Here is a 15,368-nt window from a genome sequence, read left to right as displayed (position 1 = left end):
CAACAAAGAAGACCACAATGTTTCATTTAGTTGTTTCATGGGGTACGTTTTATTGAGTAATATGAACAGCTTCCATAACCATTACTCTTTATAGAATAGCTCAGTGGAGGTTGATCCCAGGATGTTACCAACCAACACAGAAGAATGTGGAGAAAAAAAAGAACGTAGGACAGAGAAAAGAAAAAAAGCTGGAAGGAGGAAAAAGAGGTGAGCCGAGTCAAGAGTCTCTAGGTGAGCAGCTGTTTCCTCTGCTGGCTCGATTTGAACATGAATGGTCACGAGAAAAAACATGAGTTGTCTCTCTTTACTTCTGGGCAGGGATCATGCTGTCGATGGCCTCTCCCTTCTCCAGCTTCTTCTCCATCTCGACCATCAGTTTGACGCCATCAACCACCAGCTGGACCTGTGCCACCTCAGAGGAGCCCAGACGGTCGGCGTTTGAGATGTCGAACACACCACCCACGGAGGCAGTGTCCACACCACCTAAAGAGGTCCAAGGACAGGGGACCAGGAACAGATTACACACAATGGCTCCGAATGCTGCTGATGCCCTGCAGAGATTCTCATGGACCAGCACAGGCTAATCCCCCGGTGGGCGATTTAAAAGTGTGCACGTGCATACCTGTGCCACGCTTCTGCAGACGCAGCCTGGTGAGGATCTCGTCAAACTTGGCATGTGTGCTCAGCTTGGGCAGCTTGACGTGGACGCCACCACGCAGGCCGGTACCCAGGTTGGAGGGGCAGGTCAGAATGTAGCCGAGATGCTCGTTCCACATGAAACCATGGTTGTGCTTCTTGAAGATCTCCTCAATCTGGCAAATGAGATGGGAGATTCAGAGGAACATCCAGTGGCAATCCAGACTGCTTTTATCTAAATCAAATCATTTCTTTGTGTTGACTTTTACCCTCTGCAGACCAACGCAGAAACGCGTGAAGACCTCCCTCATGTTGCCGCCCTGCTGCATGGAGATGACACGCAGGTGATCCTCCTCATTCACCCAGACCAGGAAGGTCTTGTTCTCGTTGTGCCTCGATTAAAAATGAATGCAAAACATTAACACAAAGCACACAGGTATACAAAACTAAAAGCTTAAATCAATATTGATAAATTCATTTAAGTGTTTCCACAGCTTGCATAGTCCAGGTCGGACTTACCAGATGCCTCTGCCGTCAGGCCAGTCACGGGCCATTCCGGCGCAGGTAAGCAGGGGAGAGACGGGCTTGTCAAACAGGAAGTGATCATTGATCAGCTGGTCCTGCTCGGCATCAGTCATAGACTTCAGGGGGTAGTACTTTCCCTTGAACTCACCGTCCAGGCTGGTGAGAGCTGCAGAGACAAACGTACTGTTAGGAGACTGCATGTGTGACCTTAACTTTGGCATAAAATCAACAGTGCGTCACCGTTGTGTTTATCAGTGTATCACCCTATATCCTAACAACCTATAGTTTACGGTATTAGCTTACTGCCCAGCCTTTTGCATACTCCAGTTATTTATAGCTCACCCTCAACGGACAGATTCTCAATAGCTCTGCGCTCGCCACGGCTGTTGTGGGGGGGCAGGGTGAATCCCTTGATGCTGCGGCCAGTACGAACACGGCTGGACAGAACATAGTTGGGGTCCAGGTCATCACCACCCTAATAACAAAAATGATTCAGTTTGATTACAAAATGATAGAAAAGTCGTAACATCTTAAGCATCTTCATCTGATTGAGTCCTATTCTCTAGTTGAAGCCATGCAGATCAGTGAAATCAGTGTAATGGTTGCTTTACAATCTGAAAGGCTAATGCGGCTAAAAAAGAAAGCTTAGGTTTCTAAGAGACCTCAATCAATGAACCATTGGGATTTTGGTTCTTTGCTGAAAACCAAGACTACTGCACCTTCAGGTTCTCGAAGTTCAAGTCGGTCTTGTGCTTGTCAGTGGGCTTGTATCCACCATGACGGTCGGAGATGACGGGGTCCAGCAGATCCTTGAAGACCTCATAGGACTCCTCATCACCAGCGACGCAGCCAACAGTCATGATGAAGGGGTGACCTGAAGACAGGGAGCAAATAGGAAAGCAGGAATTAGAAGACGGGGGAAATCATTGCTTCTGTACAATGTCAGTGTTTAATTTGATTATTTCACTCACAGACCAAACTAAAAAATGTTCACCTGAACTGCAGCTTTGTCTAGTTTTAGAGACTTGAATGTGTGTGAATGATTTTATTAATGATAAAAAAAGATGTATTCATCTAAACTGAAGTGTCTCTCCAGGCCTCACCGGGGTTGTCGACACCAGTCTGGATGACATCATCCAGGGTGTAACCACTGGGTGTCTGCTTGTCCCTCATCTTGCCATACAGTTCCTTGGTCAGAATCTTGGCCATGTGGTTGTTGTGCTTGCTCAGGTCGGGGAACTCCTCCTCAACTTTGTAGTTGAGCTTGAAGTTGTTGTGGGTGTTTCCGAAAGGCATGATTGCTTTCTGACACTGCAAAGAGAGGGAAACACAGGATGAGCAAACTTAAACGGGGGCTCAGAATGATCATGAACCAAATCATCCCAATTTGAGTGTCTCTGAAGGTGGTCTGAATAGTCACAAAAAATCCTCGGCATTTGAAGACATGAGATATTCTCCAAGACAACTGCAGAGTTAAAGTGGTGTCAGCAGAGGAATCCTGGTAACAAGTGTCATTCAATTCTCAAGAGATCAAATGTCCATTTAAAATAGAGTCAGGGGAGGGGTGCATGTTGGCTGGGTATTTTTAGCACCGGCACATCAGACTTTAACCCTTTCTTTAAAAATGCCCCCAGCATGTAAAGGAAGCATTTGAAATGTCTTGACACAGACTCAGTTCACATGTTAACAGATATACACTTGAAGAACTCTTTGCAGGTCATGTTCTACATACGTTTTCCCTTTGAAAACACTCAACACCTTTTTTTTGTATCACATCTCCCTCAACGTTTACTGCACCGTATCAAGTAGTCACTATGCTGAACTCCTGACTGACAAACTGCAGATGCTTCCCTCCACTCCATCCCTTTACTTCTACCTAGTTATACTTCTAGTTATATACGTAACTTTTTTCAGTTTGAGTCTTGCTTTGCTAGGCTGATCACATGAGAAAGAGAATGAGGAAAGAATGTCACATGCAATGACACTTGTTACATCACATGAAATGTGATCTGCAGTGAACCGTATAGCATTCTGGTTATAGGCCTGTAAAGTTAACATTTAAAGTTAACATTTAAAGTTAACATTTTTGATGCAGTAATTAATTTGCTAGGAACAGTCTTGTGAACTTAGAGCTCAAAAATCCATCTTAAGGGTGCGACTTTTGGATGGTTAAAATAAGTCACAGGACATTCAAGGCCTTCAAGCTTTCTCCTTGTGTCAAAGTGAAAACCACCTGTCCACCTAAGTCACTGTCCAGAGGAGGAATCATTTGCAGAAAGCGAGAACATATGTTAGTACAATTTAAAAATGCAACACAAATGCATATATGCTAAAACATCATGCTCATGCCTATTTACTGAAAATAATCTGACAAAATTCAATGTCTGATACCCAGTAGCACCTTTTTTTTTCCCAGAGAATGAATCAAATGCGTTTAAACATCCCAGGATTTCTGTGTAATTATCCTTTGATTTCCTCAAGGACTGAGTCCCAAACCCGTCATTGCAGTAAAGCTGTTATTTTTGCCATTCTAGATGTTTTGATGGCTCTCCAAATCCACGTCTCCATATATCTGCTTGTCCTTCTTTAACTCCACAAAGAAATCACTGTGATAATTCTTTACCTGCACACCAGACAAGAACAGAGATAACAGTCCTTAGGATCAGAGCTTGTTCACCACAGCCAAAATAGGGGTCACCCAAATCTGGAGGTCTCTGCTCCCTGTTTATATACCAGGCAAATGCTCAGCCATTGGCCAGGCCATTTTAGTGCCTGCTGTGCCCTCATTGGCTAGGGCCTCTATACTGATACTCTGAACAGTTAATGAAAGGGACACATTTACATCTGTCATCCAAGACGGGTCCTGCAGCTGTACCCTCACCACCCCTCCCCCCCTCGCCCATACATAGCACCAGTTGGACGGTGGGAGTATCCACGGGACATTAAGGTGGATGAGGGGTGTGTTGGGGGGAGTTAAAGCAACTGAAAAAAGCTGAGCTTCCCTTTTGCCAAACATGCCATGGAGATCAGGAGTCTTTGTGTCAGGTGTGAAGGTTGGAAAGGGTTTATATTCTTTTAAAAGAAAGGTAAAAGTAATTTATTACTGGATCAATTTAGCCATTCCATGACTTTGGGTTGTCAAAAGAGGTTAAGCAATGCAAATTAGCCAAGTAATGGAGTCAAGTTATTCTTTACACTATAACATGTTTGTAAAGAAATATATATATATATATATATATATATATATATATATATATATATATATATATATATATATATATTTATTTTGATGATACAATGTTTTTAATTAATGAAATGCTTTATTACCCCGTCTGTGACTCTTGTGGTCCTCCATAATAAACACCCTTTTGGGGGACAATTGAACTAATGTTAAGTTTAAATGTGAATTTTTTTTTATCTCCCTTTCACTGAAAAAGGCTGCATTTGCTCAAAATACACCTGTGCTATATAAAACAGGAAGTCTGTCAAGAATTTTTCTATAATCAGATAGCAGTACCTAATCTGACATCTGAAAAAGTCCTAAATCAGAGCTATTGTAATCCAAAACAAAAAGTGCAAGTATTTGATTAGAACATGATCACTAAAATGCCTCCCCAACTATTGCACAAAATTTTTAAAAAAGGCACAGCAAAGAAAAAAATAAAATAAAGACAAATTCAAAAGTTCCACAAATATATTGAGTTTAAACTTAACTTCTTACTCTACCTGTCATTGTGGGAGGGGCTTTACAAAGTCCAAAGTAACCATCTGTCCACCTGGTTCAATAATACTAGCGAGCTAAAAATGTCCTATGTGCTGCATTCCTGTTAGCTAACTGGCTACCATCATTGAGTCTGCACATGATTTAAGTGCCTTTAATAAAACAATACACTGATGCTATGAGAGTTGGACATTTTTAAAAGCAACTTTACATGATAGAAAATATGTAGATCATTTACTCACCACAGTAGCAGTTAGCATTTGCTGTCTAGAACAAAACGAAAGCCCACCAGTGTGGTCAATAGATGTTGCATTGCCTACTCAAAGATATTTCTTTTTACCCATAACGCATCACTGAGCCATCATATCCGTGTTGATAAAGCATTGCCTGCTGCTGTTGGTTTAATACGTCAATACAGAAGCCATGTTGGATCAATCAGCTGTAATTTATGTTAATCTGTCTTATCTACAATTAGACTTTTTCAAACAGTTTGTTACAACTGCCAGACTTGTATTTCTCAAACACAAAACTTAAATTAAAATTCAGGTTTCATTCCCCCCAAAATATTTAAAGAACGGAACAAACCAGGTCCATAAAGTCACTCAGTTTAATGGGAAAAATCTGCTAAATGAAATAATTTAGTTCATTTTTAATTTTTTCTTTATACAATTTAAAGATGAATTGCAAATATTGAATAATATGAATGAGTTGATATGAATTGATTTGTAAAAACAGGAAGAAAATAAAATTCTATGATTTTAAAAGCATAATTTTTTCCAGTTGCAGATTGGCACAACTTTCATTATTTCATAATGTAATGATGTTAAAAAAATCTGTTTCATGATATACTATGTGTCATCATTAATAATTGTCAATAATTTGATAATTCAGCCTCACAATAGGATCGTTACTTTCCATTTTTGACAAATTTTGAGGAGTTTTACTACTTTGACTTGAAGTTATTTTAAAAAAAAGATATTTGCAGGACTACTTTCATTAGAAGAAAAAAAAATCCAATTTCCAAACATGGTCCTTCCCCATTTTTTTGTATTTATATATTGTGCCTCCAGTGTCCTTATTCTCAAGCATTTATAAAATAAACTTTGGGAAAAAACTTTTGTCCTATTCTATATCTTGAAGAAGAATTTTGAACTGTAAGAGGCTGCATAACTGGGCTTATGTTATCCCTAATCACTTTCTAGAATAATGCAGATTTTTATGACCTCAAAAGAAAAGATATGAAACCACGCCTCTGCAGAGGAGAGTACCTCAAACCAGCCATTAGCCACCACTCAGTCCACCTCAAATTGATATGCCAGCTCTAATTGATATGCCACTTATCAGACATTGAATCTTCGATAGAAATTCTGACAGTCAGATGGGATGTTGAGGATGAAAGACGAATCCATGTTTGACATTAGATTCATTAGCACTCTTCTTTGATACTGTACTGTCTCAAATGTCTTTCACTATTTCACCAGTGCTTATATTCTGCAGCTGCTTCCTTCATTATTTTGTTGTCATAATGCATGGATAAAGGTGTGTTGAGTTGAAATACTAAAGATGCATAAACAATATCCATATAATTCAAAGGAACAGGCAGTTGGGGTGGGGTTGGGGGGCATCCCAACAGGCAACTGTCTGTGGGATGTCCCAGCCAACACGGACTGGCAGCTGACTGGCTCACACCTGCTCCTTCCAGTCCTCTGTACCCATTACCACCAGCTGTCTGTACCAACAGCACGTAAAACAAACCCCCCTTCTCCCATACAGGTATCGCTCAGTCCTCCTGATTTCTATGCATGTTTTATAACTTACTACTTTAATACTTACTTGTATTGTATTTTGCCAAGCTGTCTTTTTCTGGCTTTGACGTTAAAAGCGTAGACGACGTAGACGAGAGGAGTCTACTGGTCACAGTGCCCTTGTCCTGAATTTAAACCCTGTCTCTTGTTACATGGCTGTCTGCTGCCTGTCCTCCAAGTGGGGGGTAACCAAATTAGTCACTGGGCAAGTTTTCAGGTTTCTTCCTTTCTTTTTAACTTTGTTTAGCTCAAAAAAAAAAAAAATATGATATACAAATCAAGACAGGGAACAGAAAAATCTAAAACAGACAACTCAACAGTTGGTACAGTACAGCCAAATACAAATACCAGTCTTCTCCTTTTCTCATGCAGCATACAACACTCATTTTATATGGCAAGTATATTACTGAAGCAAACGGCAAATACCTAGAATTTGCATGGGAATGTATCCCAGTAACAATAGGTTTCGCTATCTTAATTTTCCACAAGGGAGTACTATCACATACAAATATGACACCACATACTCTGGCTGCCTGCTGACACTAAATAATGCCAGTCTGGAACAGTTATGCAACAGGGCAGTGATATGATGCATGTGACTTTTGCCAGTGTCGCCCACAGTTCCTCAAGCTTTGCAAGATGCTAAAGCTACATTTAGGCCAAAGAAATATTCACCTGTCAGGGCTTGGACGTTTGTCAAATGAGGATAGGTCGTTGTATTTTTATCATTGAATGAAAGGTATGAAAGTTCCAAGGTGTCCTTCTATGAACCTGGTGTTTTTGAATCCTTAGTGTTGAATTTGAATGCTGTCTTGTCCCTCTGTATTTGAATAGGAATTGAACATTTTTCTATAGTCTTGCAGGAAAATTTCTTCCCCAACCCATCTTCTTAGAAGCCCCATTGTCTGAGATGTATGTGGATGCGTATATTGGGTTGTTTTCTATTTTTCCTGCCTCATCCCTACCCTGTTCAATGTTACATGTAGTATGTTTTATGACCCTGATGAAGGCTACAAGTGTTGCTGGAGTTTTGACGTCTCAGAACACTTTCTTGAAACATATACAGCTTGACCCCTAGAAAGGAATCCATGCCAACTGCTCTGACCCGTGTCAGAATAGCACAGTGTCAAGCTGCAGCTGTGTGCCATGGTGCACTCGGAGTATTAAGTTGGAGCAAATTATGGGTCAGGAATAGTAGAAATGTGCAATTTCAATACCTCCGCCATGAGTAGTGAGACTTATCAGCTGTTCCATCAATATGGAACGATTTCAATGATTGGAAAAGTAACACTATGTGCTGGGAAACCGAATACAATGACGCAACAAGTCTCTATAAATAACACTTTTATGACAGACTATTTAAAACTTCTCTCCCACATTAAATTCAACACCTGTCCACAGTGAGGATACTGGGAGATCATGCAAACAGCATGACATTTTAGGATATATATTTCCTAAGTTTGTTTTCAAGGTATCTACAGCATGTTTGAGTACAAATGAAAGAATTAGTTTTATGTTCGGACTGCCCAAACCTTTAAAACCCTGACTGACGTCTCAAAAGAAAACTTTTGAATGATTATGCAGATAATTCCAATTTGACTAAATTGGATTTTATGCAGGATGAACTATAATTTACAGGCCTGGGGTGGCCAACTTGTTGCAGTGCTTGTTGAAGTGCTGGTGGCTGGTCTCACTCCATTGAAACTCAAGGCACTAGGGTCACGTGTATACAGTGTGGTCAGGTGGAGGCTATAATTACACCAGACCTGCTGGGCCCTCTGCACCCTGTCAAACAGGAGCCCCCGCCCACCCAGGACCCTGATTTAATTTCATCGAGTCAGTTCTCCATCAATCTCAGACTTGACTACATATCTCCAAGCTTTTGCAAAACCTCCCACAAAACTGGATCCCATTTACTTGACTTGGTGTTATACTAAGCTAGACAAATGTCTTCCGCCCCTCCCCAGCAGCTTCAAATTTCTGATGAAATTAATGATTCACTAATTATGATGAAGTGTACTCTGAAAATACATTGTTTAGCTTTGTATCAGGCCAAGAACTCTTCATTTTGTATGAATAAAACAGTTGATTAATTGTGGTTAGGGATGTGGCATTTGTCCTTCACTTCATCCATTCACCACATTAACAAGTGAGTCATTCAGGTGCTGTTGCTAAGCAAATAGGTATGGCCCTCTCAATCAGATTAACTGGACCGATATACATGAGCATGATGTGCTCTAGTTGGAAAATATTTATCTAAGCATACCAAATATGTATCAGTGCATCTGAATGAATAAAGGGCAAATGCTTTGTGTACATTATGTAACCATGGATCATTGCACATGTGATGCGACTGCAAATAACACACTGTACTTAACAATGTAACGTGTATCTACACCTGGCTCAGGGCCATGACCGTGGGGGGGAAATTAAAAAATTAAGTTTAAAAAATGTATAGGTTTGTCTCCAGTTTCAGTCTTACACGTGGTTGCTTTTTACATCCATATGTACATTGAATACATTCAAACATTGAATAGATGGTTTCATGAAAGGTTTAATCAGTTTTTTGCGCTCTCAACTTGTCTTTAGGGCCCTAAAGACAAGTGACCAAGCAGCTGACAAGTGACCCCTTGTGAGGCATTCTTACAAAAAACACTGAAACCTACAGTTCCAACAATGCAACTTCTCTGGGTGAACTCTGAACTGCAAATTTGTGTAGCAAGCTGTTTTGACAATGCTGACCTTTAGGGGACAGATTAGCTGTGTTGCACCAACCCCCCCCCCCCCCCCCCTGTCAGAATGAATGTGTATAATCTGCTTTGCTCAAAGCATAGGGTTAAACCTTGCTTCCAGCTGCATGCCACTGTCATTATTACAGGGGATTTGTCTTCATCCGCTAACAGCAGAGCTAATGTGTGTATCATCCCTCATGTTTGTTCAACTTCGGCTTTACCACTTGCCTGGATTAACTCGTGATTTATCAGGCAGACATAGTTCACTTCTAACACACACTGGTCAGAACTGGTTGAACATTTAAATCAATTTAAGCTATTAAAATTCAATAGAAACTGACTGCTACCACGACTTGAGTCCAAGTCCGGATGTAGAAGAGTCTAAGAAGTCAACACATTGTATCCTGTCTACACATTAACACATGTCCAATAATTGGCAGCTGTGTTTATATCACTAAATGTGTAGTGGATAATCAAACTGTATGCTGTCTTACTTTTCCAGCAGCCCGTGGCCTCACTCAAAGAACAAACACTAAGTACAAATCTTTGGCATCGCATTTAAATACATGACAGTACTACTTTGTTTTCAAGAATATGTATTGGTTTATTCACCACAGCCCAGTATGTTGCACTGCAGCAGCTCATGCTTTAGACAGTGTCTGCTTCCCCCTGTTGCCTCTCTGGCTTTCTGCCATTCATAAACCCTGCTGGCTCTGGGTCCTTCTTATGTCATTGGCAGCTGAACTATAAATTAACCTCCATGGCATTATCTGTTGCTTTAAACCAATGTCCAACATGCACCTGCCTGCCTACTGTTAAAAGAATATGCAGAGTACTTTTTCCAATGTTGTTGTTGTGCTTAACTAACACAATCTGAGATTTAAGAGATCATAAAGTTCCTCTATTGAGGATTTACAATCAGTTTATAACAGTATGATGTTGTAAGCAGGTAGAAGTGTTTACAAATGTATAGGCTAACATCTACAACTCTTCCTGTGGACAGGCTGCGGTATAAACAGATAATGAATGATAATATAGTAAATCAATTAATCTTTATTTGTATAGTGCCAAATCACAACATACATCGTCTAAGGATCTTTACATAGTGAAGTCGAGACCTCGCAATATTACAGAGGAACCCAACAGTTCCCACAATGAGCAGCACTTGGCGATTGTGCAGAAAAAAAAACGACCTACCTGTTAAATTAAGTGTGCAACAACAATGAAACCTTTCCTGACTCTCACCCTCACCCCAATTTATATTAAACAGCATTAAAATGCTTTAAATGTGTAAAATCAAAGAAAATCCATGAAAATGCACATGCAAAAGTGGTGAATGAGCTCATTCTCACCATGTTGTCTGTACTGTGTTGTCGGCCACAGACTGACCTCAGATGTTGGGCTCGGGTCAGGTTTTTTATTTTCAAATGTGTATGTAATGTAGACCCGGGTTTTTCTGTCATATGCAATGAGATAACAGATCACAGGACTGTGTGCCTTTGATTACAGTGACTATGTATTTAAAACTGATATATTGTTCATTTTGATAGGTTTGAAAAGTGGTTGTTTGATGTTGAATTTAGTGTGCAACAACAACAAACCTTTCCTGATTTTAACCCTAACCCCATTAATATCAAACGCTGCTTTAAAAGTGCAACATCTAAGAAAATACATGAGATTTTAAGTTTTGCCTGACATCTTTGGAATTCCAGGAGACGTGAAAATACTCATGACATACCTCAGAAATTGTACTTGTCTTTTCAGGTTGTGGTCTCGGTCAGGTTTTGTATTTTCAAATACTCTGCTATGATTCAAATAGGATTCTGAGAGGATTCACTCCCTGTTATGTGCGATAACATAGCAGATCACAGGAGTGTGTGCCTTTCATCCTTTGATCATAGGGATTTGTTTGTAGTCATTATTTGTGTTTAAGAATAATCCATTTCATGTCAAATTGTGTGCAAGAACAAAACCTTTCCTAATTTTGACCCTAACCCGATTTAAATTAAATGCAACATTTAAATGCATTAAGTGTAAAATCCAAGAAAATACATTGGATGTTACGTTGTTGCCGCCATCTTTAGAATTTTGGAGACATGACAATGCACAAGCAGTGAATGAGCTCATTCTAATCGTGCTGTCTGTACCATGTTGTCGGCCTCAGACATACCTCAGATATTGGGCTCGTTTTGTCGGGGTGGTGGTCTCAGTCAGGTTTTGTATTTTTAAAATGTGGTCAAGTAACCCAGTTTGTCAACTCTGTGTCTGCTACACTTCAAATGGGATTCTGAGAGGATTCACTACCTGTCATATGCGATGAGATCACAGATCACAGGAACCTTTGATCACAGTGATTATGTATTTAAAACTAATATATTATTCATTTTGATAGGTTTGAAAAGTGGTTGTTTGATGTTAAATTTAGTGTGCAACAACAACAAAACCTTTCCTGACTCTCACCCTAACCCCAATTGTATCAAACGCAGCATGTAAATGTTTTAAAAGTGTAAAATCTAAGAAAGTACATGAGATTTTAAGTTTTGCCTGACATCTTTGGAATTCCAGGAGACGTGAAAATACTCATGACATACCTCAGAAATTGTACTTGTCTTTTCAGGTGGTGGTCTCGGTCAGGTTTTGTATTTTCAAATGTCGTCAAGTAACTCAGTGTCTCACCTCTGTGTCTGTTATAATTCAAATTGGATTTTGAGAGGATTCACTACCTGTCATGTGCGATAACATAGCAGATCACAGGAGTGTGTGCCTTTCATCCTCTGATCATAGGGATTTGTTTGTAGTCATTATTTGTGTTTCAAAACAATCCATTTAATTTAGATAGGTTTAAAAAAAGATGTCATTTGATGTTAAATTTTGTGTGCAAGAACGAAACCTTTCCTAATTTTTACCCTAACCTGATTTAAATTAAATGCAAAATCAAATGCAAAAATGCATCGTGCTGTCTGTACCGTGTTGTCGGCCTCAGACATACCTCAGATATTGGGCTAGTTTTGTCGGGGTGGTGGTCTCGGTCAGGTTTTGTATTTTTAAAATGTGGTCAAGTAACCCAGTTTGTCAACTCTGTGTCTGCTACACTTCAAATGGGATTCTGAGAGGATTCACTACCTGTTATATGCGATGAGATCACAGATCACAGGCGTGTTCGCCTTTGATCACAGTGATTATGTATTTAAAACTAATATATTAATTTTGATAGGTTTGAAAAGTCATTGTTTGATGTTAAATTTAGTGTGCAACAACAACAAAACCTTTCCTGACTCTCACCCTAACCCCAATTATATCAAACGCAGCATATAAATGCTTTAAAAGTGTCATATCGAAGAAAATACACAAGATTATAAGTTGTTGCCCGACATATTTGGAATTCCAGGAGACGTGAAAATACTCATGACATACAGTACTCAGACATACCTCAGAAATTGTGCTTGTCTTTCCAGGTGGTAGTCTCGGTCAGGTTTTTTTATTTTCAAATGTGGTCAAGTAACTCAGTGTTTCACCTGTGTGTCTGTTATAATTCATGTGATTCTTAGAGGATTCACTACTTGTTAAGTGCGATGAGATATCAGGATTGTGTTCCTTTGATCCATTGATCATAGTGATTATTTGTTTGATTGAAGTCATTGTTTTAAAAAATAATCTTTTTCATTTTGATAGGTTTTTCCTGTCTTTTACCCTAACCATTCTAAATTAAAGGCAGCATTTAAATGCATTAAGTGTAAAATCATAGAAAATACATTAGATGTTACATTGTTATCCGCTATCTTTGGAATTTTGGAGACATGACAATGCACATCCAAAAGCAGTGAATGAGCTCATTCTAATCGTGCTGTCTGTACCTTGTTGTCGGCCTCAGACATACCTCAAATATTGGGCTTGTCTTTCGGGCTGGTGGTCTCAGTCAGGTCTTGTGTTTTCAAATGTGGTCAAGTAACTTTGTTTCTCACCTCTGTGTCTGCTATAATTGAAATGGGATTCTGAGAGGATTCACTACCTGTTATGTGCGGTGACATAACAGATCACAGAAGTGTGTGCCTTTGCTCCTTTGATCATAGTGATTGGTTTGATTGTAGTCATTATTTGTTTTTTTTTTTAAAATTAGTGTGCAAAAACAACAAAACCTTTCCTGACTTTAACCCTAACTCTGACCCAATTTAGATTAAATGCAGCATCTAAATGCATTGAAAGTGTTGAATCAAACAAAACAACAATACATGACAAGGCACATGCAAAAGTGGTGAATGAGCTCATTCTAAATGTGTTGTCTGTACCGTGTGGGCGGCCTCGGACATTACTCAGATATTGGGCTCATCTCTCGGGGTGGTGGTGTCAGGTCTGGTTTTGTGTTTTCAAATGTGGTCAAGTAACTTCGTTTCTCACCTCTGTCTCTGCTATAATTCAAGTGGGATTCCGAGAGGAGTCACTGTATTCAAAGTAACTCAAAATGCAATCTTCCATCTTTTGAAATAATGATTCTGCAATAGGGAATGTAATGTGCACAAGAAACTTAAACACTAAATATAACTTAATCCACTCAAAAGCACTTACTGCATTAAATTGGATGGCATTTCAGCAAATTTTGGTCTGAACAACCCAGGTTCCAAATATAGCAGTGGGCAGAGTCCTGAATATAATCAAAACATCACATCATTTTTACCTCATAACTCCTCAATGTATGAAGGAAGCAGGACGCCATGGCTACATTGTGTTAAGCACATCTATTGCTACATGGTGGTATGAACGGTGAATGCATGTCTGTAGCTCCCTCCATCTTTAAATTATGAGCTGTCCAATTTCTAAACCCTAACCCCTGGAAATGTTTTATTTCTACCTTGACTAACCCTCACCCTAACCTTCACCCACCATAAAGCAAAAAAAAATTAATGGAATTATAAAATATGGTAGATGTAAGTAAAAATGTACACTAATGTTACAAATATTTCGTATAACCAAATCAATTCAACATTTTCAAAATTCAAACTATCAAATTTTTCCGAAAAAAATTATTAAGGATGTCACCTTCAAACACCAAGGCACATAGTGTGCTTCCTTTTTTTATGATTAAACATTATTTGATCAAATCTCGATCATTATCAAGAACACTATCAAGGGTTAGGTTTAGGATAAAGAGGGCTGGAGCCTCTAAAGGGCCTCAGTCCACTGTCCATGGACTGCCCCTCACTGCGAACCCCTCACCACCTCTCATTGCATCCCCTGGGATGTAAGGTGTCCAGTTCAGATATCCAGATTCTCTCAGCTTTTTGTCTCTGAGTTATATTCCAATTTGGGTCACTGTACTACTGTAGTTCTAATAGAATTCCATCCATGTTTTATAAAATGTACCAATGGAGTATGAGTCTTTCTTTTTGGAGACATGTCTGTGTTGAGTAAACCTCCCTCGAATGGTGTTAACAGTTTCACCCACATACTGCCACATTGTACAGTTAATGACATTCACACAATATTTGGAATTGATACTCCCATAGTATTGTGTTTTGAACACGTTCTTCTTATATTGACTGCACAACAAGACTTGGTGCTGAAAAAAATGCCTGGTACCTCTCGGTGCTTGGTTTGATAATGATTTGATCTTAGCTTTGACTAAGTTGTTCGGTATGTCTATTTTTCCTAAATGCTGCAATAATTCTGTGATCCCATAAAAGCTGAGTTTTCCTCATGTGATTATTAAATTATATAATATAGTTTATATATGTTTTATATTAGTATCAAATGGTAGAATAGATGACACCCCAATAGGTTTGGTTTGTTGAAAAGTTTTGAGTGATTTTCTGAGAAAGGCCCTGGAGTACCCTCTAGTGGACAAAGCTGAGAACAACACTTTGGTGGCTTGAATGAAATCCTTCTGCTGACTGCATATTCTGTGGAACCTTAATAGTTGTAATTTAGCAATTATTGTGTTAAGGACAGTAAATT

General features: G+C 39.3%; 1 protein-coding gene across 5 annotated transcripts; it reads right to left on the bottom strand.

The window, feature by feature from the left end:
* Window positions 1–25: 25 nt before the first annotated feature.
* On the bottom strand, window positions 26–13,435 carry ckma (creatine kinase, muscle a). Of its 5 annotated transcripts, none has more exons than XM_035624925.2 (8): window positions 13,297–13,435; window positions 2,265–2,472; window positions 1,881–2,035; window positions 1,504–1,636; window positions 1,156–1,327; window positions 906–1,029; window positions 623–812; window positions 26–483 (listed from the first exon to the last, which is right to left on the bottom strand). In XM_035624925.2, exons 2-8 carry the CDS (start codon window positions 2,455–2,457, stop codon window positions 305–307), a joined length of 1,146 nt encoding a protein of 381 aa, XP_035480818.1. In that variant the 5' UTR covers window positions 2,458–2,472; window positions 13,297–13,435; the 3' UTR covers window positions 26–304. The 5 variants fall into 5 exon arrangements, with proteins under 5 accessions (XP_035480818.1, XP_035480816.1, XP_035480819.1 ...); XM_035624923.2 differs by having other exon boundaries at window positions 13,274–13,298; XM_035624926.2 differs by lacking the exon at window positions 13,297–13,435 and adding an exon at window positions 12,011–12,035.
* Window positions 13,436–15,368: the final 1,933 nt, after the last annotated feature.

The sequence above is a fragment of the Scophthalmus maximus genome, chromosome 2 (genome assembly GCF_022379125.1).
Source record: "Scophthalmus maximus strain ysfricsl-2021 chromosome 2, ASM2237912v1, whole genome shotgun sequence".
In the NCBI taxonomy this organism is placed as follows: Eukaryota; Metazoa; Chordata; class Actinopteri; order Pleuronectiformes; family Scophthalmidae; genus Scophthalmus; species Scophthalmus maximus.
This window is presented reverse-complemented; position numbering and strand designations above follow the sequence as displayed.

What these genes read in the sequence shown, in the direction of transcription:
- ckma (XM_035624923.2), bottom strand. Translation starts at nt 13,294, where the DNA reads ATGTCTGAGGCCGACAACAAG. An exon ending in GACTGGTGTCGACAACCCCG is followed by an intron (nt 2,036 to 2,264) that starts GTGAGGCCTGGA and finishes CCCTGTCTTCAG; the next exon opens with GTCACCCCTTCATCATGACT. An exon ending in TGAACTTCGAGAACCTGAAG is followed by an intron (nt 1,637 to 1,880) that starts GTGCAGTAGTCT and finishes TTTTGTTATTAG; the next exon opens with GGTGGTGATGACCTGGACCC.